This window comes from Pteronotus mesoamericanus, unplaced genomic scaffold (assembly GCF_021234165.1).
Source record: "Pteronotus mesoamericanus isolate MK-2021 breed Mesoamerican mustached bat unplaced genomic scaffold, CSHL_Meso_final scaffold_174, whole genome shotgun sequence".
NCBI lineage: Eukaryota > Metazoa > Chordata > Mammalia > Chiroptera > Mormoopidae > Pteronotus > Pteronotus mesoamericanus.
In genome coordinates, this window is record NW_026555309.1 from 7,979,219 (window position 1) to 8,004,423 (window position 25,205).

The window sequence follows — 25,205 nt, forward strand, 5'->3', positions numbered from 1 at the left end:
GTTAAAAGTTTAAATGGAGTGTCTTAATTTTTTCTGAAACTAAGGAGTCAGAATAGCATTTTAAAGAAATGAGTGGGAAAGGAAGGCTCTTGCTTTTCTCATTTTCCACATGTGAACTAGAGAGTTTCAGATAGACGTAAGTATCCAAGACCCTACCGAGCAGTTACTCTTACAGCAATTTCAGAGATGGATGGGGGGGAGACTTTGCTGCTGGGGCGGTTGAGGCTTTAACTCGTGGGAAAGTGGTCCTGAACCCCGGCGGGAAACCCTGGGGGGCTGATCTAGCGAGGTGGGTGGGCAGTCCCGGCCGAGTGGGCGGGGGGAGGAGGAAGGCGCTATAGGAATTGGCCGGCACGAGCGGGGGCGGGGCCACAGGGAGACGACCTTGCAGTCATGGCTGCCGCCTCCCGCTCCCGGGTCGCGCACTTGCTGAGGCTACTGCAACGCGCAGCGTGAGTGCGGGCCCAGCGGGCGGGCAGGCTGGGAACCCGAGGATGCCGCCGTGCCCACGCAAGCCCCCCTTGGGTGTGGTCCGCCCGGGCCCCGCACGTCCTTCCTCAGGATACATTCATTAACTTGGGGAGGGGGCTACCGCAGTGCGCGGCTGCTTTGCGTCTGGCGAGACAGCGTTGTCAGTGTGTCATGCAACCACGAACTGCGTGGTGAGGCAGGTTTTACGCTGTCCTATGTACAGTTAAGGAAACAGGCTCAGAGAGGACAGTACCTGGTCCCACATTGCGGTAGACAGCGCATGGCTTGGCATAATGACCAAGACAAATTCACGTGTCCAGTCAATACATTATACTGGGTGCATGTTATATGCCAAAAAACTGTTCTAGGAGCTGGAGATACAAAGATGAAAGATTCTGGAGCAGTGTGAAGTCTAGTAGGATATTGGCTTGAGGGGTCAGGGCTTGTAAAACGGATCTGGGCCTAATGCAACGGACAGAGGGTGTAGAAAAGAAGGATGGAGCAGAGAAATCACCAGAAGCTTCACTCCCTTGTGTGTGCAGTGCTATTACAGCAGCAGTGTTAAAATGTTATTACATGTGTGACTCCTCCTCCGTTAAGGAAAAAAATGCAAGATGCATAAGTAGCTACCTGATAAAATATTTGCTGAATGTGGAGGTGCAATAATGGGCCAGGGTATACATGGAAAAATTTAAACAGGTGGAGATTAAAAAAAAAAAAAAAAAAAAAAAAAAGGATTAATGGGCACTAGAGAAAAATTTCAGGCCAAGGGAAGAGAAGCACCAGAGACAAGAGATGTAGACAATCTGCACCCTCCAGCCCCCTCATAGGAGAAGACTGATGGTGAAAAATCATGGGTAGAAAATAGAATTTACTGGGCACTTACCGTGTGCCAGGCACTGTCCTACACACCTTACACATACTATTAATTGCAACTGTGATCCTTACAACAACCCTGTGCAATATTATATTATATCCTCATAGTACAGGTAAAGAAATAAAGGCTTGGAAGGGAAGAATTTTTCCGGTGTCACACAGATAAGCGAAGGGCACAGCCATAATATAAACGCATATATTATGGTTTTGCAGTTCTTGTTTTCATCTAAGAATTATGTCCTGTGGATAATGGAAAATTATGGAAGCAGTAATTCTTACTGTGAAATACTAATATCATGAAATGCCCCATGAAGAAAGAATTCCATGGCCAGATAGGTTTGGGAAACTGTGTACAGTTGTATTTAAATTCTTCATCCTAAACCTGTATCATCATAGACCTTTTCACCAAACAACACCATTCCTATCCCCTGGAAATTTCATGTAGGTCGTGTTTTTAGAATGGTTGCATGAGAAAGGAGTGTGGCATAATTAGAATTATATTAGAGCTTTCTGGTGGCAATGTACAGAGGAGAAAACACTAGAGGTCATTGTAGTGCTCCAGCTCAAAGGTGATGGCTTTAGACACCAAGGAAAGGCAGCTGGTACAAGAGGCAGATATGAGAAATATCAAGGAGTTGGTTAGAATCAGCAAGATTTTGCATATTTTTAGTGAGACAAGGAGAAATTGAGGTTTCTGGCTGGGGCATCAAGTAAACAGTTGGGACATTTACCAAAATCGGGACTATAAAAGGGTTCGCTTTAAGTCTTGGACATTTTGAGTTGGATATGCCTCAGGTACGTCCAGATGCAGACCCCCAGCTGGGAATTGATTATATTGTTCTGGGGTTCAGGAGCAAATTGAGAACTCACCTTGAGTGTGGAAGCAAAGGTCTTGGCAAACTGTAAACATAGGAGGAAAGGGCTGAGAATGAAGCCTTGGAGAACAGCACTGTTACAGTCCAAGTGGCAACATGGTGCTTTGTTTGTCCTACACATGTTTTTTGTTTTGTTTTTTAAATAAGGTAAGCATTTAAAAGTGGGCGATTTCAAATAAAAATTGGAAAAGTTGGAAAATGGCATGATGGGGCCCACATCCAGGAGAAGCGTCGGGGGTGGGGGCGCTGAGGTGAGGCGGTGGCCACCTCCGGCGGACAGGGGAGCACTCCAGCTGCCTGAGAGACCCGGCACAGCCCCGCACTCCGCACAGCAGCTGCTCTGAGCTGCTCTGCCCTCTCATTTACAGTACCTGCTGGCCTCCTCAGGCATCTGGATTTGCAAATAATTTGCACTCTGAAATGGAGGAAAAGGAACCAGCATTAAAGGATATGAGTCCTGGCCAAAGACATGAGGGAAAGCCATCACATTAACTGCAGATTTACAGTGTTCTCATCCCTGGGGTACGGTGGGGAACAAAACAGCCTAACATCCCTGGAGCTTAAGTATATGTATGGAGCAGGTGGCGCAAACAATAAACTAGTAAGTTTAGAGTAAATTAGATGTTGATGAGCAAGATAAAGTAAAGGGGGATTGGATGTTGGAGAAGGGATGCAATTTTAGAAAAGACGGTCAGAGAAGACCTCACTATTTCTTATTACTGTTGTAACAAATTACCGTGAATGTGGTGGCTTAAAACAACACACATTTGTTCTCTTACAGTTCTGAAGTTCAGGAAGTCTAAAGTCAATTTTACTGGGCCAAAATGAAGGCCACTCTCCCTTCAGAGGCTCTAGGGAAGAATCCATTGTCTTGCTCTTTCTAGCTCCTGGAGTTGCACTTCTTAAACGCCTCTGCTTGTGGCCCCATCGCCATCTTCACAGCCAGCACTGTAGAATCTCGCCTCGGCAGTCACAGTGCCTGCTGTGTCAAGTCTCCCTCGGGCTCCCTTAGGAGGACGCTTGTGATTACATTTAGGGCCCAGCCAGATAATCCAGGATAATCTCTCCATCTCAAAATCATTAATTTAATCACACCAGCTGATGTGCTTTTTCAAGTAACATTCACAGGTTCCAGGGATAAAGACCCCAGATATCTTCAGGGGCACAGCTGACCACACTCACTGAGAATTAACTTGCCGAAAGCCCAGTGGAGGGAGGGAGTGAACCCTGTGGCTCTCTGGGAAGGTGCCTAGAGGTGGAGCATACCTGGTGTGGCTTCAGAACATGGTGACTGGAGCAGGGTGCGTGAGGGGGAGATGAGGTCATAGACATTGGGGGCCAGGTGGGTGGCCAAGGATGACCCCAATATTTTTTACCTGAATAACTGGAAAGATGAAGTTGCCGGTTCAACTGGGGATAGGAGGAGGCTTTGAGGAAAGACCAGGAGCTGAGTCTAAGGCAGGGAAACTGAGATGCCTAATAGACATTCAAGTGCAGTTGGATCCGGAATTAAAGCAAGAGGTTTAAACTAGAAGATGAATGCAGAAGTCATCAACATAGAAGGTATTCAAGGTAATGAGACCAGATAAGGTCACTCAGGGAGTGAGTGTGGAAAGAAAAGAGAAAGGTCCATTGTCTGCACCCTAGGACCCTCTAGTATTCAGACTCAAGAGCATGAAAAGAAATTAGACAAGGAGCAAGCAGCCGGGGTGGGAGGAAGAAAGCCAGAGAGTGGTGTCCTGGAAGCCAAGGGAAGAAAGTTTCTAGGAAGGAGGGAATGAACAGGAGGATGCTGTTGACAGCTCAGTTAAGGTGAAGACTGAACTGAGAAGTGAGTCGTATTTTAGCAAGGTGAGGGTTTTAGTGACCTTGTCAGTGGAAAAATGGGACAAGAGCTAATTGGAGGAGGTTCCAGAGCAGAGGAGAAAAATGGGAGAGAGCAGATAAAATCAGCAAAAGGGAAGGAGGGAGGTGGGGGCTGCATCAAGAAAGGGAAGAGGAGCAAGAGAAGGTTATTGTTTGCTTTTGGTTGGGGGGAGATAAAACCATTTTATTGAGGGCCTTTGGGGGAGGAGGACAATAAGACTTGAGGTCCTCAGCCCAGTTGGTATCTCCTCAGTTTCACAGCTGCTGAAAGCTGTTTGCTTTCTAATATAATATGGGGAAAAATCTATTCGGAGGGAAATTTTGATGATAAGGAAAGAGAAGGAAGAACAACTAGTCATGCGCTTGAGTGGAGCTGGGATGTAGTGCACAGGCAAGGGGCAGGCCTTTGCTAAAAGCATGGCCAGTTTACCAGTGATGCAAGGAAGGAAGCCAGAATGGGTGGGCCAGAGCCAGGAGGTGGGTGGGTGAGGGGCTTGCTCAAACTGGGGTTTCCTCTACCTCTCGAAGGAGCCAAGAAGCTCATCAGTTGCTTCCGGCCATCCTAAGAAGGTGGGGGAGCCCACAGTCTATTCTCCCTTCCCCCGTCAGGTTCTGTGTCTTTGCACACCAGGAAAAGAGAGACGGTCAGGGGATTTAAAATGTCTTAATTCATCACTCATTCAATCAGTATTAAGGGCTTACTTTGTGCCTGGCACTGTGCTAACCACTGCAGATAAAGTGAAAAAGGTTAGCTCTTGCCTTGTTATCACAAAATTTACAGTCTCCAGGCAGATGGGAACAGGAAAAGGGCACCAACAATACAGTGTGATAACAGTTTTAATGGGAAGGGAGGTGCAGGGATCACAGAGAGGATGTCTATGGTGGCCTTCAGGCCTTAGGGAAGACTGTCCAGTGGAACTGACAGCAGAATTGGCAAGAGAAAAGAACACTGGTTATCCAAAAGAGGGGGGTTGGAGGGAAGTAAGTTCCAGGCAAAGGAAATAACAAGGGCAAAGTTCTAGAGGCAAGAGTGTGTATGGTCGATTAAAAGAAAAGAACCAAGTTAATTTTTCAAGAGCTCAGCCCAAAAGATGGAGGGTACTGAGGAGCCATGCTGGAGAGGTTGGGAGGGCCACATCTGAACTTTATCCTAAGAGCCATGACAAACCAAAATATTTTTAAACAAGGAAGGGACATCATTGGAAATATACCCCTGGCCACAGTGTGGCACAGGTGGAGCAAAGAGAAGCACGTTGGGAACTTCACAGTAAGCCAAATGAGAGATGACACCGGAACCAGAGAGTGGCAGAGGGCCCCAAAGCAGGGGATGGATTGGGTGGAGAAATATTGGGGGCCTTGATGCATGGTTGGTTATAAAGGCTGAGGGGTGAGCCCGGGACAGAAGCCAACATTTAAGCAATGGGCAGAGAAAAGAGGCCACAGGGAGAGGAGAACGGGGAGTCCTGGAAGCCAAGAGCATTTCAACCACCCAGGGAGGGGTGGCCCACAGTGTCCAATGTTATGAGAGCAAGGTGCTAGGAGGAGGTCTGACAAGTGAGGACACCACAGGAAAGCTGGGACTTGTGAAGACAGCAGCCGATTTCAGGGGGCCAGCGAATGTATGGGAGGCAAGGAAATGGAGCCGGGAGATGTAGGTCAAGAGTGCAGAACCAGAGAATGAGCAAGCTGGAAAGGACAAGAGGTTGAGAGTTCTAAGCATGAAACTCTTAAACATGGTATCACAGGGATCAGGTAAGGGGGAGGACTAGTAAATACAGGACAGATGGATAAGGCAAGAGGGGATGGGATTCAGAGCACAAATAAGGAGTAGAAATAATGGAGGTAGCCTCAGAGCCTGAAAAATATAAAATAAAAAGAGGAGTGGGTGGGTGGCATTGGAAGGCTTTGAGTTTGATTTTTTTTTTTCTTCCCTTTGCCTCTCTTTTCTTGTCCTTGGAGGGCAATAAGCCCACCTATGAAGGAGGGAACACCTTGGCCTTGCCTACTTTCATTTCTTGTGTGGGAGCCTGCAGCTGGATCAGACCAGCTGGGACGCTCCTGGGAAACCCGTAGCACCTGGCGTGCTCAATGGTCCCCACGAGATGGCAGCCTTGACTCACCGTAGAGCTCACGCTGGCTTCCCTTTGGTTTTAATTTCGTAGTGCTGTTTTTGAGATCTTGACTATCCTTGAATTCAACGCTTTTCCTTCTTTCTCCTTCCCCTTCAGATGTTTTCATTACAAATTTGAATGGGGGCGGGGGGGTTATACATTCATGCATCTATAGGAACCCCACTGTGACAAGGTCCGCTGGGCAATAAATACAAACAAAACCCTTTCTCAGCGCTCAAACATGGAGCGCAGGACAAAAGGAAGCCAGGGAAGAGACTGTCCAAGAACAAGGATGCTACCGGGACAGGGAAGGTAACGCGGAAGGCAAGGGTAGAAGGACAGGTGTGAGCTCTTTTTAGACAGGAAGTCGACAAGCACGGGGAGTCTTGGAAACGGTTGCTGGTCCCTGAAATTTGAGGGAGAAAGGATGGAAGTGGGAGGTGGTCTCAGGGAGGCCAGTGGAAGAGGCCCAGAACGTGTTTGAAGGAAAATTAAACACCTTGAGGACAATGGGAAAACACAGGTGGGAGAAATAAGGTGTGCGAATAGTTAACCTTGGGTTAGTTTGGTCAAAGCTTCTAACTCTAAGAAAAGCTTCTAAGAGCTGGGACCTCACCCAGGGCAGGGACTCTGTCTCAAACTTACATGTGTCCCCAGAGTGCTCATTTCAGCTCCCTGCAGGCATTTATTAAGTAGTGCTAAAATATTAATGAAAGAATGAGCTTACAACACTGGAAAGACTCAGGCCACTTTTTTGTCCATGGTGATTTCTGGGGGGTTTTCTATATTCAGTGTTTACCAATAACTACTATTTTGCTAACATCTTAAGACTCAGACTGCAGAAGAGAGTTACTTGTCTTCTTATCTTTTGATTTTCTAGTTTCACTTTACAGTTTTTCCTTTTTTTTCTCTCCTTTTCCCTAGATGCCAGTGCCCAACTCATTCTCATACTTATTCCCAAGGTAATGATACATATTGTGTTTTTAAACTGGCCACAATTTCCGTTTTCACAGTTGACACTCCAATACATTTGGAAAAAGGGTAAAAGCAAGAAAACCAAGGGATATGAAAGGGAGATTGATGAAAATGGTTGCCTTTTCACTTGAAATTGGTAATATGTAGTTCTAATTGCACAATGTTAGCTGAATGTATGCTGCTGATTATGTGTTTGGCTCAAATATATATTTAATGCTATTTATAATGTTTTTCTATTTTAAATAGAATTGTTTACCAAAGCTAAAAATGATGCCGTGGAGAGCCTCTTAAGATTGTCTGAGTCATCAAATAATTAATAAAGATGAAATCTTTTGAAGGTTCTAATACATCTCAAAAGAGAAAGAAGCTAAAGAGCAAGGTGGTTCCAAAAATGAAAAATTTTGTGTATTAATTTTTAAAAAACATTCTATTAAAAATGAAATTAAAATAAGTAAAATAGCATTCTATTTCTTAATAATTAAAAATAATGACAAAAATTTTTAGTTCCTACAAATGTCTTAATCCTTTCCGACTCCATTGTCCACAGACCAGCAGGAAGCTCATTGCAGCTTCACTGATTTCACCTCTTGGAAGGAAAGGTCAAATATAAACAGCAAGGCAAGGAGAGGGATGAAAAGTGGGTAAGGGGGCTGGCCAAACAGGATCCGAAGCAGAAACCCCCAGAAAAGCCCATTGGGAATGGAACAGAGATAGAAAAACTGAGTGCTTTGCCTGCCAGGGCAGGGACTCGCACTTCAGGGCAAGCCAAGGGGCCTCCCACTCATTCACAGCCATCTGCCAAGCAGAAGCATCCCCAGCCTTCAGGCCCTCATGAACATGTGCAGAATTTTGTCTTCAGCTGATTTTCTCCAATTCTTACTGGGTTTCAACAGAGAATTGGGAATTTCCTATTTGGGCAAATGAAATTAGTAATTTAGGGAAAGTTAATTTCACTGTTTAATAAGATCCAATTTATGTCATTTCTAAAACTTTAGTCACAACAGCAACAGATTAGACTAACCAGGACTGATTTAAAAATAAGATAAAAACAAAGATAAAATTCATTTAGTCGGGCCCTCTTGTTGTTCCAATATGAAAGAAAATCATTTTTGCTGTACCTACAACTGTTGCAAAGAAATATCAATTTATAAAAATTTTTATTAAATTTCACAAAGAAAACTAAAACTTTTATATTTATAACCTTGATAAATAGAAATATCTTACTGTGATAATTAACCTCCATGGAAAAATATTAATTGAAACAAATGATGACAGTTGCTATAGGAAGTATAATCAAGATTCTCAGTAACAAATTTACTAATAGTTGTTCTTTAACAATAATCCAACTCTAGAGCCTTGAAGATTTTTTTTTCTAGAAGATTTTTACACATTATGTTTTCAAAAGTGTATTTTAACTTCAACAGAGAAAATATTTTAAGTAAATTTATTTTCATACAATCAGCATCAAGTTAGCATTACATTTTCTTAAAATACAGGTTTTAATTTTAATTTGATATGCAACAATGAAACCTGAAAAATATATTTTAGGTAAGGCTTCAAGAGAGATGCTTATTATGTTCACTACTAGAGTACTAATTTACTATCAAATAACAATATTTTGTTTTGTTTTTGAGGCCTACTCTGATACTAAGTTTTACATTTCTAGCTCCTGGGCTTTCACCTTCAGGAAAAACAACAGATTATGCCTTTGAGGTAAATTTAATCAGTCATTCCTTCTTTTATGAATGATCTCAAAATTACAACTAGAGTATTTTGCTAATGCATTATTATATCATTTGAAGTCTGTTATTAATTGATGTCCCCTAATCTCAATATTTGATCAAGGCCCTATTTAGCAAAGTACCTTGTTAGGATAATGAAATATAAATCTTATGATAACATGAGTAATGTCTAGAATACCATCTTCTGTACAGCCATTAAAATAGGACAAATTTCCAGCTACAAACTTCAATTTACATTTGTTGTATTTAAATCTTCTTTAGTTTTGTAAGTATAACAATCCCCAAAGAGGTTCAAGTAATCTTTTGACACAAAAATAAAGGAATAATCAATTCTGATGAATTTTTGTCCCACTGTACTTACATAATTATTTGTTTAAATCCACGTCTGCTCCTAGTTTAGGACTCATAAATTAAATGTCACCAGAGGCTGACAGTTACCCAGTCTATGAACTGGGTGGGTGAGGACAATGCTGAATTCACTGAGCGCACAGGCCGACCTGAAGACTGTGTCCTCCACTCAGCCCCACGTGATTGCTGCCACACAGAGTGCAGCCTATGCTGCCCTGTTATTCAAGAGAGATTAGACAGTCACATTGGATATTTTTATCCTGATTTTTAAGAATTATGAGCCAATTCAAAAAAGAAGAAATATAAACATAATGTGGATCAAGCAAAACACATCTTTAGGCCAATAATGGCTATTTATCCATCAGTTTAAAAGCTCTTCTCTCAGTTGTAAACTTTATGAGACTGTTTCTCTTGTTCATAGTTGTACAACCAGAGCCTAGCACAGTACCTGGAATGTAGCAGGCACTCAGTAGCACTGGGTGGGTGGAAAAACAGGTAGACAATTGGATGGATGGATGGATATATGCATGCAAGGGTAGTTGGATAGATGAATGATTGGATGATGAATGGTTGGAAGAATGAATGAAGAAGTGAAAATACATGAGGAATCAACAACATTTAAATTGAAAAATAAGAAGTTTGAGGGGTAACTTATTTGTGGAAACAAGGAAAGGCATGCATTTCAAGCTGAGGGAACAATTGAGAGTTTATGATGTGTCTGGAAAAAGATAAGTACTTTCAATGTGGCTAGAGCCAAGATTTGCTTAAAGAAGGATGGTGAGTCTGAGGCCAGATGGGGTGCACTGGAAGGCCATGCTACAGAATATATACTTTATTCTCTAGGCAATGAGGAAACACTTCAGGCTTTTAGAAATGAAGTGGTCAATCTCTCACACCATCACCAAAATCCCTTTTTTTTTTTCTTTTTTAGATGGCTGTTTCAAATATTAGATATGGAGCAGGAGTTACAAAGGAAGTGGGAATGGCAAGTATTTAAGGTTTCTAGAGTCTACTGTAGAGGTTACATATCTTTTAAAACAAGTACAAATGGATAATAATTGAGTCCTTTGTTTTAAAAAAATGTTTAATGTTAAGTTGGCCAGGAATGTCTATTACATTTCTAGTGCAATCAAACCTAACTTATAAATTATTTTTGTTATTGTAGGACCTACAAAACATGGGTGCTAAAAATGTTTGTATGATGACAGACAAGAATCTCTCCCAACTCCCTCCTGCACAAATAGTTATGGACTCCCTAGTGAAGAATGGTATAAACTTTAAGGTTTATGATAATGTGAGGGTGGAACCAACTGATAGAAGGTATTTTTTTATTGTTAATTTACTTTAAGTGGAAGCCCGTACATATCACTGTTGCTTGAAACTTGCCCCAAGAATTACTTAACTGACATGCCAGTTTGTTTCTGAAAAATATAACATAATGGCTTTTCTTTTACTTTCTTGCAGCTTCATGGAAGCTATTGAGTTTGCCAAAAAGGGAGCTTTTGATGCCTATGTTGCTGTGGGTGGTGGCTCCACCATGGACACCTGTAAAGCCGCTAATCTGTATGCATCCAACCCTCACTCTGATATCCTAGATTTCGTCAGTGCCCCCATTGGGAAGGGAAAACCTGTGTCTGTGCCTCTTAAGCCTCTGATTGCAGGTAAAGACTGTTTGCTTGTTTGTTCGTTTGTTTTGTTTTGTAATTGACAAAAGGCCTTAGGAAAGATGCAAGCCAGGAATTTAAGGTATGTGTTTCTAAAGCTTTCTGATTTCTTCATTTCAGTGTAGTACTTTCTTTAGAGATCAGAACAGATAGCAATGCATTTATGTTTAAAATACTGATCTTCATTATTGCACAGAAAGAGACAATTTGGGCCAGTGGTAGGAAAGTGTGCATATTTAAGCTACGAAGTCACTCTGTGAAGAAGGAGGGAAGGTCATTATTTATGTATCATTAGATCCCTCTACAGGTAGGTTTGTCTTCTAAGCCCCGCTCTGTTTTGTCCCATTCTACCAGCCACTGTGGAGTTTAAGTGGAACATGTACTATTATTCTTCTGGTGTTGACTCCACCCTTTCTTCCACATAATCACCCTTCAGCTGACCTGAGGCTTTGTCTCTGCCCTGGAACATGTGGCCAGCATGGCCCCATCGCTCCGGGAGACATCTGCTCTGTGGCCACAAGGGGCACAGACATGCAAATGCAAGTCAGAATAGCTTGTCTGTTTCACACAGACCGTAGCAGCTTTCTGTCTTGTCTTCCCTCTCATTTTATAACTGTTAGCATATTACCATTTAAAGTTTGATAGCTAAAATGCACTAATTGGTCACCGGAAAATACCAGTTTTAAGTCTTGTCTTCTCTCTTCTGCCCCCATTGTTAACAGGCCTGTGATGGGATAGGAGTGAGTTGGTGGCAGATGAACCGCTTTGATGTGAATGAGCAATCAGCAGGGAGCAGCATAATTGATGTCTGGCAAATGGAACCCTCTGGTGAAACTGTGTGGCATCACACAGAGGGGTGATTAGTAAAGTTTAGAAGCTTGACAGAACTACAGAACCAGGAGCCCAGCAAAGGCAGAGCGTTACTGTGCTTGCTGCCAAGAGAGAATAAAGACATCTTTTAGAGAGGCAAATACAAGGTTTCTTCCTGGAGTTGCCCAGCAGCCTGTGTTTGAATATCCAACTGCAGCTGCTTCAGTTCTGTCCCTATAGGAGCACAAGGTTCCCAGAGCACCTCACTGTTAATACAGAAAAAGACAGCACACATACATGTTAAACCTACATATGTGTTGATACAGACATGGGCATTTATATGCGCTAGCACATGTCTACATACCACATACATGTCAAAATGCATGTGCTTGTTACACATGCATGTCACTATGATTGTGGATATCATGCATGTTAAAATGCATGTTAATGCTGGCACAGGCCTTGTGCTGTCATATGTATGTGTTAATACAAACACACGTACATGTGAAGCATACACATGTTAATAGAGATATACATATCAGACAAGAAACAGGGGCAGCAAAGCTTCCTTCTCTAACTTTGCCCCTTTTTTCGTAAGGCTGAATTAAGTATCTCCACTTCATTTAGATGCTTTATTAATATTAATATTATTTTGTTCAAGTCCCAACTACTTCAGGAACTGGAAGTGAAACTACTGGAGTTGCCATTTTTGACTATGAGCCCTTGAAAGTAAAAATTGGTAAGAACTTTGCCCATTAACTTTTTTTAAAAATTATCTCTTTTACCTTTCAAATATAGCCCCTCTTATTTAATCCTAATATTTAACAATCAAAGAGTTATGGAGTTAAGGGAAGGGTATGTACATATGCACATTTTTTCTTTTTCTAAGTACATATAAAAATATGAAACAGTCTAACAAGCTTCTTTCTGAGAATTACCTACAAAAGAATATTGAAATGCTATGAATCTTGATTGGCCGTTTTTCTGCCAAAGTTAGTGACAGCATGTCAATAATAAAGGGTTATTCCCTTTCTTGGACATCTTTTTTACATTTCAAATCAATTTCATTAAGGTATTATTTTATATAATAAAATTCATACATTATAAGAGCCTGGTTTGATAGATTTTGACAGATATGGACACACATATAACTACCACCCAATCAAGATACAAAACATCACCATTGCTCCAAAACAATCCCTCCAGTCCCATTCCCAGTAACCACTGTTCTGCTTTCCATCTTCTTTGTCATTTATATCCTGTCTTCTTCTCTGACTCTCATCTAAGAGGGTGGAAATGTCCCTCTCCCTGAGTCGGGCTCAATATCCTTCTTTCAGACCTTTGTAACAGAATAAATTGACATTCAACCACACATATATAGTAACTTCTCTTTTAAAATTAAATTACATTACCCTTTGACATCAAGGAATAATAGCTACCAACACTTAAATTTTACCTTACAGTTTTTAAAAGACTTTTCCATAACGTTATACAATTTGATCCTTACACCAGCTCTGTGAGGGATGGAGGCCCTGCGATTGTATAGTCTAATCTCATAGAGAACTCAGGAAGGCTAAATGACTTGCCCAGAGACACATGGTAAATTGCAGAGCAAAGACCTAAACCAGTGGTGAGCCAGTAAACCAGCTCTCTGACATTTACTAAGTAAATAAGTCCTGATTGGTAGCATTTGCCAATTCCTGTGGTATATTTACTCCCACCATAGCCAATGGCGTCACTCAGCCTGTCTTTGGGAAGAGATGCACATACTTGGCTCCTGCAAACTGAAAAAAGCTTCTGCCCCACTGAAAAACCCAGGTTTCTGACTCCAGATCTCCTTCCATGCTCCTTGCTGCCTCCCTACATGAGAATGACTCCTATCTCGTATTTTTTTTATTTTTTTAGGATAATTTGTTATCCTAAAGTTATTTAATGTTTTTAAGTGAAGTTCATACCTATAGCCTCTGTTGAAAATCCCTGTCCTAGGCATTGGTTCCCGAGCCATCAAACCCACACTGGGACTTATTGACCCTCTGCACACCCTGCATATGCCTGACCGGGTAGTCGCCAACAGTGGCTTTGATGTGCTTTGGTAGGTATCTGGAGGGACGTTTTCGGTACCTGGGCCTGTGGACAGTATTTTCTTTTCTTTTTCTTTCTCCCTTTTTTTGGGGGAGGGGGGAGAGGGTGCAATAAACAGCTTTATTACATGAGATAAGAGAGAGGAGAGTTTATTTACCTTTCTGGGCCTTGATTTACCTCAGATAGAATCCAGCTCCTTGCCCTCAAGCACAAGACCATCTGCTCCGCCACCCTGGCCTGGCCTTGGCATGATGCCTGCAAGAAGCTTGCCCTGCTGGAACTGCACCTCTAGAAAGTGGCTCATTCTGGCATTCTTTTTCCTTTCCTCATATTTCTGCTGGATTTCTTTGATTGCTTTTTGCTTAAAACCTCTTCCTCCTCAGAGTCAGCTTGGCTCCTGTCTCGTGGCCCAGGGCAGTGCCTAGTGGGTCTCATATCACTGTCAGTACCATGTGCTGTCAGTGAGCACGATTCTTTACTAGGGTATTGGTATGGACCAGCGCATTGTTGAATACATTGTAGACAACATCAGTAATTCTTGCTTTGTGCTTACAACACTCTGAGCTCCAGGAGAAGTTGCCCACGTCCAGCCTCAAGGCCTGGTACTTCCTGTTGCCTCCCCACACACGGATTTTGTGTATGAGGCACAAGCCAATCAGTATTGGCAGCAGGGAGTCCCAGCTTATATTTCTGCTTCTTGTGGTAGGGCTTTCTCTTGCCCTCAGTCTTGCGCGCTTGTGCCAATTATTCTGAGAGATACCCATGTCTTGGCGCCAGCTGGACAGAGCATAGTATTTTCTTAGTGAAAGTATTTACTAAGCATTCACTGATTAGTGCTCCACAGCAACCCCAGCTTAGGCTGTCATTATCCCCTTTCCTAGATGAAAATAAGGACTCAGTTAGTGAGTGGGATAGTGACGAGGTGAGGCTCTGGGTGAGCCACAAACCTGCTGTTCAAGATGGACCACCCTAGCTGCAGCTGTGGCCACAGGGACATGGCAAAAGAAGCAGTTGAGGCTGGCATGCCTCTGTGGCTACACTAACCAGAGAATGCCCAGGGCTGCCACAACACAGAAGAGGGCAGGGAGTTGACATTCCCAGAGCTGGACTGTGCACAGCATGTCAGCACTTTATACTCATTATCGCCTTGCCACAGCTCTGTGCCAGATGAAACAGAGAACTTGCTTTGAGGTGTTGAGTAACTTGCCCAGAGTTATACTGCGAGCTCCCTGGACTTCAGCTGCCATGTGGGATGGCTCCCTAATCAGTGGCTTCTACCACAGACCTCACTGCTGAGCTCCACGCCATTCATTCTGGTGGCTTCATGGAGGTCCCATGGGCACTTCACATCTAGCATGTCCCAAACTACCCTATTTCCATTTGCACGAGCACATTTTTTCATACTGCAACATCTCAAATCAGAACATATCTTGAAATCTGTGGCATAGCATATGGTTTTCTTTGTCAGAGGTACAGTTTTCTAAATGGTACATCTTATAATGCATGGCATCTTAAATTTGATGAAATCTGATACTTTCCTTAATTTCTACCTACCCGCCCCCCACCCCCACCAACATACCTCACAGCTTCTCCTCTGAGTCCCTTAACTTAGTAAGCAACCGGACTCAGTATGGACATCTCCTTTCTGTTGTGCCCACGTTAACCGTCAGTTCCTCTACCTTGTCCTGCTGAATCTCTCTCAGATCTGCTCTCTCCTCACAGGCCTCAGTGCTCCTGCCTTGGTTTAGGCCTACCCCAGCACTTGCCTGGATAGTTGCAGTAGTCTCCTCATCAGTCTGCTTGCTTCCTTCCCATAGTCCTTCTGTCTGTTCTCCATACTGGCCTCACCAAACTTGCAAAATGCAAGATGACCATCAACACACACATGCGCGCGCACACACCTCTGCCTTATAAGCCTTTCAGTGGTTTTCCATGCTTACTGTCCAAAGGTCAGATTCCTTTGGCCCTGGAATATCCACAATGCTTTGCTTTTTATCTGCTCGTATAACTGATCTTTCAGTTCCATTGGAGCATTCTCTCCTTGATGGAGCCTTTGCTGACCCTCCCTTTCCCTCTCCTCAAGTACAGCTGATCATTCCATCCTTTGCTGCTCCCCGCTGGGGGGCCTGTGCATTGCTTCTGAGACACCTCTCTTTACACATGCCTGGCTCCCTCAATGCACTGTGACCTTGGTGAGGATAAGACCATCTTACTCATTTATCTATCCCTGCCCCTTAGCACACTGACTATCACATCATAGGTACTCAATTTATAGCTGTTGAATGAAGTTCACACAAGCAGGAGGCAGCAGAGTTAGGATTCCAATCCAAGTCTGTGGTCTGCTTTTCTCCAAACTGAAGAAAATTGTTTCAATTTTATCCTGATCAAAGTTGTCAGTACTTTGAAGAGTTGTCCGCTGACAACTTGGAAATAAGAGGAATAAGATTATCCTACGTAAGTGGAAACTACATACTAAATATATAATGGACCAAAGAACTCACCTTTGAGTGAATGTCTCACAGACCCAAAGACTTCACTGTCAATCAAAGGTGGGGAGGTGGGGAGGAACGAAGAAGAAAAAATGATGGTGGTTGCCCTCCCAAGTACTTTCTGAGGAGGAGAACGCCTGGCCTGAGGTCTCGGCCCCTGGGTCCCAGTGGCCAGTTCTGAAGATGGACACACCCATATATTTAACCTTAGAGGCAATAACCCTTGTTAAGACTTCATGGTCCTTCTGATCTTGAATTAGCATCCATAGGACTTGCCAACAGGGAGAAGAGTTGCCCTCTAGGAGACTCAGGTGTCTGTCCCCCTCAACAGTTAGCACATCTCATTATAAATTTAATTGGAATTCCAGATTTTACACACAGTTTCTGTGAGCTCAACTCAGTGAGACAGAGCTGCTCTTGGGTTCAGAATCAAGAAACATGCAGAGTATCTCAGTGAGTTCCTCGCCACCCTGTCCTCTTCTCATGGACACCTGATTCTTGCATTGCCTAAGGAGCCCCTGTTTGGAACCATAAAGCCATAGCACCTGTCTACCAACTAATTTTTTCAAAGTTCTAATGCTTTGTTCTAAAGGTGTTATCTGCTTCTCAAGTGTGGAAGAAAGGAAGTTCTCCATTCTAAGACTGAAAACTATATTCATGCAAAAAATAATTCATATTATATTGTGTTCCCAATGCATTATTGATCTAGATGGTTTATGTTTATTCTTATCTTCAGCTGCGGATTAGCTAGAATTGGTGGCCAGCCAGCAGCTGGTGGAAACTCTGAAGCGTGGATCTTGAAATAGCCAACCCTGAATTCAGGGTATTTAAGGAAGAAGAATTAGATTTTTTTTTTTCAGGACAAGAATTAATAATAACAGTGGATGATAAGTTTTACAATGTGCTGGTACAATATGCCAAGTACTTTATAAGTCAACTCAATTTTCACAGTAGTGTCGTGAAGATGTCCTATTGTTTATTCCCATCTTAGAATCACAGGGAGGTGGTGACATCCCCAACCCCTGCCCACAGTGGGAATGCCTGGGGCTAGGATTTACACCTGGGCAGCTGACCCAGGGTCGGCGTTCTCGCCCCCTGAACTGTACTCTTAATAGGAGGCTAGTGTAACTATGACCCTACTTGAGTAGTATGGTATTTGATTAATGCAAAGTATAAAATAGTAAACATACTTTAGAAGGAAATAAGTTTTTTTAGATTCAGTGCTTTTTTTCATGACTTAAATGTTTAAAAATTCAACAATGGTAAAGATTTATTTGTACTAGAAGGGGTCAAAAACACTGTAGTACTGTTAATAGAAGCTTCACTGTGTTAATTTCCATAATAAGAGATGACTGTTGTGGACAAGAGTTGATCAGTGGAATGTATTATGGTTAACAGTGCCACATAGCATATCCACAGTGGAGTGACTACATCTGTAATCCTAATGTTGGGAAAGAAAAAGACCAGACTTTCAACTTGTGTATTTTAAATTTCTTGTTAGCCACGCCCTGGAGTCCTACACTGCCCTTCCCTACCACATGCGGAGCCCCTGCCCTTCAAACCCCATCTCTCGGCCAGCCTACCAGGGCAGCAATCCCATCAGTGACATCTGGGCCGTCCATGCCCTGCGAGTCGTCGCTAAGTATCTGAAAAGGTATGCCACCCAGGGGGGATAGAAATGGACAGAAAAACCACATTCCACCTTTATGTAAAATGTAGCGTGGCAGATCTTGACATGCCCTGACTGAGTCTCTTCACCAAAAGGCCAGTCAGTGCATGTAGAGAAGCATCAGCAAGCTTCTGGGAGAATGAAAGGGCGGGGGCGAGGGGGGGGGCACGGCGGGGGGAGGGTGTGGTTTGAGGGGGGATGTGATGACATGAAAATTGGGTCCTTTCCTCTGAAAAGACAAAGACTACAAGGGGGCAGAATAAGAGCCCCTAATTTATGAGGGAGGCAGATACAAGTTTTTTTCATTAAAACCTCAAAACCAAAGCTAGGATGAGGGAAGATGTCCTTTGAGATTTGGTTACCAAGAACAGGCAAGAGAACCACAGAGGCAGATGTTGGCTCTGCCGATCTGGGCTCTGGGAAAAGGCACACTCAGATGAGTTGCATTTAAGAATTAAACTGCGTTAAGTTGTCTGTCCCAGGAGATATAAAAGGCTTCCTAAAAGGTTATGAAAGATTTATGAATGACATAGCCATAATGGGCCCCTCAGTGAACAAATATATCCTTAGAGATGAAAGCTGATCCCTGAGACATGAAGACATCTGCAAAGTTGGACTCACTTCTGTCCTTATACGGAAAAGAGGGAAAGGACATGGCAGGATAGGCCCCAATGTGAGCACGGTGCCTCTTCTGGCCCTGAGCTGGAAATGGCCCTGAAGAGGGGACTGGACTGCATTTGTGGTAGAGCTGGGGGAAGGGACATGGAGCTATTTCAGGCTTGCGGGGACCACTGGGGAGCATGGAAGACTTTGACTTGATAGAGGCCAGTACAGATAACTGTCAGCTAGTGTGTTCTGGCAGGAGCAGAGGGTTTGGCAGAGTAGCAGTGGGAGGTGAGGGGGTAAAATGGACAGAGAACAGGCTGAAGCTCCATCATCAACTATTTCATCTTCTTATTTGGGGAAAACAGAACAAACACTGGGTTTTGGAAAGGAGACTCAAACACTCAACCATTTCAAATGAAAGGGGGAAAAGGCCATGGCACTCTCATTTCATAACAGGAACCCTTAACTCTAGGCAAAATCACAAGAAAGCGAGTGAGAAGCGGTTTGCTTGGCAGTCTCAGGCTTCCTCCCCAGGGCAGGGCTTCCACACAGTGCGTGCAGGAAGGCTGAGCTGCTTCTGAAAGGGGCCTTTGAGAATTTGCTTTTCCGAAGTGGCACTGGGGACAAATAGAGCAAGCAAAAGCTTGTCCTATAATAACATCCCACTTCCACAATAATAAAGATTAAAATAACATGTGCAGTTTCTACAGATAACATAAGAGACCTCCAGTGGGTCCAAATGGGGCAGTGTCACAGAAAGAAAGATGGCTGGGCAGGCTGCATGTAGCCTGCAGGCAGCCCCAGGCGACAGGGACTCCCTTCAGTAAACCCGTCTGGGCCCTGTGCATCCTGAGTGTATGTTTACTCTAAGTCCATTCACAGCTGCAGTCAAAGTTATTGACAAATGAAGAAGAAGAATGAGTCTCAGGGCACTTTGCTAGAGCCCCTCTCACAATCCAAGGGTCAGTGCTCTGCTTCCCCTGGCACTTTTATCACACGAGCAACCTGACAGTGTATTTATTGTGCCTTTGCTGAAACCATTGATGAGAAAATGTTTACCCTCGGTTTTCCTTTAGAAAACAAGATGTCATTTGAATAACTTGCCTAATTTTTCTTCCTACCAAATAGCGTTTCTTTTTCTCCAGATCTTTCCCTAAGGCGGCTCTTTATTCAGTAGGAAATGCCAATGTTGATGTGTTATTGTTAGATATTTATATCATCCACAGGGCTGTCAGAAATCCTGATGATCTTGAAGCAAGGTCCAGCATGCACTTGGCAAGTGCTTTTGCTGGCATTGGCTTTGGAAACGCTGGTGTTCACCTGTGGTGAGCAAATTTAAGATTTTATTTCTTCACCTAAGCTATGGCTTTTAAAGTTTTAAAATGTTTATAACTTAGGGCAGGTGATAAGATTTAAACATGTTATAGAAAGCAGATATTTAACTTAGGATCCTGGAATATTTCCTTAATTCAAATGTAGTTTATTGGGATATGGATTGTTTTTGAAACAATTTTATTGAAATATAATTTATACACTATGTAATTTACCCATTAAAAATGTACAATTTAAGGTTCTTAGTATATTCATGGAGTTACCATTACCACAATCAATTTTAGAACATGTTATCACTCAAAAAAAAAAGTTCAGTACCCCTCAGCTGTCACCCACCAATCCTCCTGCAGCCCCAATCTTAAGCAGCTATTAATTTACTTTCTATCTATAGATTTGCCTGCTCTGGATATTTTGTACAAGTAGGATCATATAATATATGGTCTTTTGTGTCTGGCTTCTTTAACTTAGCATAATGTTTCCATGGTGCATTCATGCATGTATTAGTACTTCATTCCTTTTTATTGCCAAGTAGCATTCTACTGTATGGATATAACACTTTTTATTTATTCACCAGTTGATGGACATTTGAGCTGTTTCCACTTTTTGGCTATTATGAATAACACTGCTAAGAACATTCATGTACAAATTTTTGTATGGACATGTGTTTTCATTTCTATTGATTATATACTTAAGAATGGAATTGCTGGTAATTCTACATTTAAATTTTGAGGAACTTTGAGACTGTTTTTCACAGCAGCTGCATCATCTTATATTCTTACCAGCAATGGATGAGGGCTCTGATTTCCCCACACCCTCACCACATGTTATGGATTTTTAAAACCTCAAATACAGGATTTTTTTTTCTTCTAATCTCTCACAAAAAGAAAGATCAGAATCTTTGCCCATAGCCCAGAATTAACCTACTTGATCAGAACTTTACTGGTATATTGCCTTAAAATCGAATACCAGAGAACACTGAGGATTAAGAATAGGACTTTGCTAGGGAGAGTACAATAAAATAAGTGGTTACCCCCAAACTCTGCTGCTTAGAAGAGCACAGATTATCACTCTTACCAAAAAACAAGTGAGCAAAATCTCCCAAAGTTTGAAAAATGTATTTACCCTTTGTCCCACTAATTTTACTTCTAGAAATGTATCCTAAAAAATAATAATAATCATATGACCAAAGAATTTTCTTAAAAGGATAATCACTAAAGCGTTATTTATAATTGAAAAATTTGGAAACAACCTAAATTTCATACAGTTTGGGAATGGTTAATAAAAGAGCAATACTCAAAGAATAAAATAAGCTATTAAAAATGATGTTTTAGGCCACAGCTGGTGTGATTCGGTTGGGCATTGTCCTGTAAACTGAAAGGTCACTGTTTGATTCCTGGTCAGGGTGCATGCCTGGGTTGCAGGTTCAGTCCCATGTCAGGGCATATACAGAAGGTAACTGATCGATGTTTCTCTCTCACATGATGTTTCTCTCCCTCTCTTTCCCCCTCCCTTCCCCTTTCTCTAAATAAAAATAAAAGTTAAAAATAATATTTTAGAAGAATACAATATGGTATGGGAAAATATTTACAGAGAATGTTAAGTAATAAAAGCATTGTTTAAAACTGAATGCACAGTATGATCATATATTAAAGATATTCATAAGAAGACTAGAAGGAAATAATTCTGCAACAGTTATTTTGAGGAAATGGGATTATGGATTATATTAATTTTTTACAAAGAACATATGTAACTTAAAATATATCAAACTAAAATATTGGCTGTCATTAGAAAGCACCTTTGAAAGCTACATGAACCCTTTCACATCATGAAAACACACTAAGCAATAATTTTCTGAATACTCTGGAGCCTGAGAAAGGTAAAATACACTCCAAAATACCCAACACCTCAGAGGACCGATAGCTTCCAAATTGCCTCATGAAAGATGATAGGCAAGGGGACCTTTTGGTGGCGGGGATAATCATACAGTTCACCAAAATATTTCATTTTCTCTGAAATGGAAATCTTTTGGTGAATAAGCACAAAGTTATCCAATAACCCATATGAATTGACTTATAGACCATTTTACTATTATAAAACATTTTATTTTTAATACATTAATTGTAACTATACTAACTTTTCACAATGTGTATTTCCTGAGTCATCTATTAAACTATAATATTATCCTATTTGTTCATTAAGAATTCAAGAAGATATAAAAAGTTTTCCATTAAAGCAAGCTTCCCCCCTCCCCAAACTCCCAGGAATGAAAATCATGGTGCCATTTCTTGAAAGCCTTTCAGACTAGAATAATCACTTATGATTCAACTCCATTAGCATGTAACTTTCAAAAGGATGTATCAATTATTGGTGGCCCAGATCGCTGGCAGGTTAAGCCTGCATGTCTAATGCAGCACATCTTGGCTCATAAAACTCCCACCAGCACAGTCAGCTTGTGGAGGGACACACTGCCAAAATATTGCAGAGCAAGATAGAAAATGCATGCCCTGAAACTTATTAAAGAAACTTCACAGTGAACTCTCAATTTCCTCAATATTATGAGGTTAACCAATGTATTTGGAGAGAATTTTCTGCATCAACACATTTTAATGGCATACAATTTTATGAGCATTTGAATTTGAACATTTCAGAGGTCCTATTAGGAATATTACCAAATACCAAGCTCATGACAATATATCCCTGTAGCAAAGAAAACAGAATATATACTGTGAGACTGTGAAGGGCTCTCCTGTAAGAGATCTTTGTATTAACTTGAATTTCTGATATCTGTATATCAACATAAAGACTTTCTTTTTTTTCTAGCCATGGAATGTCTTACCCAATTTCAGGCTTAGTGAAGACATATAAAGCAAAGGATTATAATGTGGATCACCCACTGGTGGTAAAGTCATAATAACTTGTTTCATTAAATCTTATATTCCCTGTAATTGCTCTAAATGCATTTGTCAATTTCTTGATTGTTTGGAGTACAGGGTAAAGTAATTCAATATCTAACATGCAGATTGAAAACCAGCTTGACCAACCAGTCACCATGTTTTCTTTCTCCACAGCCTCATGGCCTGTCTGTGGTGCTCACCTCCCCAGCTGTGTTCACTTTCACGGCACAGATGTTTCCTGAGCGGCACCTGGAGACCGCAGAAATATTGGGTATGAACCATTATTCATAATTCTGTGACCCACATAGATGCAGCATTTCCTGGGGTTGCTTCTGAAGATAAACCATAAAAAGCAATACTAAAAAATATGTTGCTTTGAGATAGTTTAACAATAACTTGTCACTGACCTGCCCTGGGTCCCATCTAGTACTAAAATTCTTTAATTTTACATTTCTGATAGCCTGTCAACAATGAAATGGAACCAAATATTGCTTATATTTGGAATAATCATCTTTCCAATTTTCATCTCCAAGGAAAGTGAAACTGTACATACTGCAAATGTTATAAATGGCTGTCAGTATGTTTAATAGGTAATGAAATGAATTTAATTCCCAACTGTAGAGAGTCTAAATGACTGGAAACCTTATTAAAAGATCACCAAAGAAGAATATTTTGCTGCTCTGCAGAGTAAGTAATGTTTATAAGATGCCATCAGTGCCTTTTGAATCTTACAAGAAATAAAATACATTCAGAATAATTTAGTTAAGTAAAATTTTGGTATTTTTCTAAAAATAGAACTCTTTTAAGTAAATGACTATTTTTTTAACTTTCCAAACATCTTACTCCTCTACTTGTATTCAGGGTAGGAAGGGAAAGGCTAAAAAGAAAACTTCATTATGCTCCCCTAGCACCAGCCGTTGGAGAGAGATTTCCAAGAAGGTCGGAATGACCACAGACACCCTTCCGTGGGCCCGCCTGCCTCCAGCTTCTCTCTGACACTCTGACATCTGTGCTTTTGCTGAGTTCCAGTGCTGGGCTGGGAATGTTCACAAAAGGAGTCCAGCGCAGAGAAGTGGTGCTGGGGGCTCGGTTTTCCAGCACAGGGTGTCAGAAATGTGGTGCCAACTTTACCAAGGATCTCGTGTCCCTTTTCCCTCTGGGACTAGGGATATTGTTCAGCCATTTGATGGGACTCAGATGCCTTTGTTAATATGCAAACAGTATAAATAGGCAGGAGCCCAAATAGTAGGCTAAATAGATGATAAATAGGAAAATCTTAGAGAACTTAGAGCTAACATTCCAGACAACCAACAAAATTACTGAGAAAGCGATTTCTCTGTTAGAAAAAACCCAGGCAAGAAGAACGTACTAAATCTTTCTTCTCACATTAGAAATTTTGTTTAATATTATTCTACACTTAGCCATTAATATTTTGATTCCCTAAGTAATCTTAGATTTTTCTTAGTTTTATACCAATGTAGTCTGTTTCTTTACCCTCTCTTTTTCTCAAAAACACTTCATAGGAAACCCCAGACATTTTGATGGTGTGTTTTATGGCAGCAGTCCAAGATAATAAAAATCTCCTAACACTCGTATCATGTGTCGCCTGTCCGCCTACTCCATATTTTAGCTGCGCTATATAGTATAGACTGGTCTTGTCAGGCAAGGTTTATGTTCCATCCAGCTGCTCCACCAACCGGCTCCATGTCTGTTCTATTTATCCTTATCCTGGATCACTAAAACAGTTCCCACTGTCCTAGGACAGAGAGGTTAAAACTGATTTAATAAAGTGCTTCAGTATGGAGGTGAAATGTACATTCTAGTCTCCTTTTGAACAATACAGAGGAAGCGGATTTGGATGACAGCATGAGACATTCTGGGTAGTAACTAACGCTATATTCCATCTGTAAAATGTTTCACTTCCAGGCAGTGAATGTGTTCAACTAGAATAGATGGGATCAGGGGTGCTAAGGTTTGGGGATCAGTTCCCTTCATCTGGGAACTTTCACTGCCACCGTTCCTGAGGGCAGAACCTCTGGCTCTTCCAGATTGATTTCTCTATAATTTTGTGTATTATTAATTATGTCCAAAATTCTGCCGTTTCAAATCTCCAATCCTTGGCAACTTTCTCCCCTTTCACCAATATCATTATCATCTACATATTACAAACTGTTTTCTGAGAGTCTCCATGTTCTTGGTTCTGTCTGACTAGTTCTGTAATATTTATTTGGAGGAACTTGCTTTGCCCCTTGGTAACAAAGTCCAAAATAAAAACTTTTATAGTTATAGAGAGAAAATACTTCCTTCGCTGGTCACACATAATCCATTTTTGTTATAGCCTTCTTCCTTTTCTGGCAGTTAATGTTGGAGTTTTTTAATTACATAAATCCTTGTC

The 25,205-nt window shown here is 41.7% G+C and overlaps 1 protein-coding gene across 1 annotated transcript in view; it reads left to right on the forward strand.

Annotated features, from left to right (window-relative positions):
- Positions 1 to 371: 371 nt before the first annotated feature.
- The window catches only part of ADHFE1 (alcohol dehydrogenase iron containing 1), a 35,361-nt gene continuing 10,527 nt past the window's right edge, over positions 372 to 25,205 (forward strand). The window contains exons 1-12 of the mRNA XM_054590218.1: positions 372 to 452; positions 7,124 to 7,161; positions 8,841 to 8,887; positions 10,196 to 10,249; positions 10,430 to 10,584; positions 10,729 to 10,925; positions 12,400 to 12,477; positions 13,725 to 13,830; positions 17,811 to 17,963; positions 19,811 to 19,909; positions 22,737 to 22,815; positions 22,985 to 23,081. Coding sequence (XP_054446193.1) covers positions 394 to 452; positions 7,124 to 7,161; positions 8,841 to 8,887; positions 10,196 to 10,249; positions 10,430 to 10,584; positions 10,729 to 10,925; positions 12,400 to 12,477; positions 13,725 to 13,830; positions 17,811 to 17,963; positions 19,811 to 19,909; positions 22,737 to 22,815; positions 22,985 to 23,081 — 1,162 coding nt within the window. The 5' untranslated portion in view covers positions 372 to 393. The remainder of the gene's footprint in view (positions 453 to 7,123; positions 7,162 to 8,840; positions 8,888 to 10,195; positions 10,250 to 10,429; positions 10,585 to 10,728; positions 10,926 to 12,399; positions 12,478 to 13,724; positions 13,831 to 17,810; positions 17,964 to 19,810; positions 19,910 to 22,736; positions 22,816 to 22,984; positions 23,082 to 25,205) is intronic.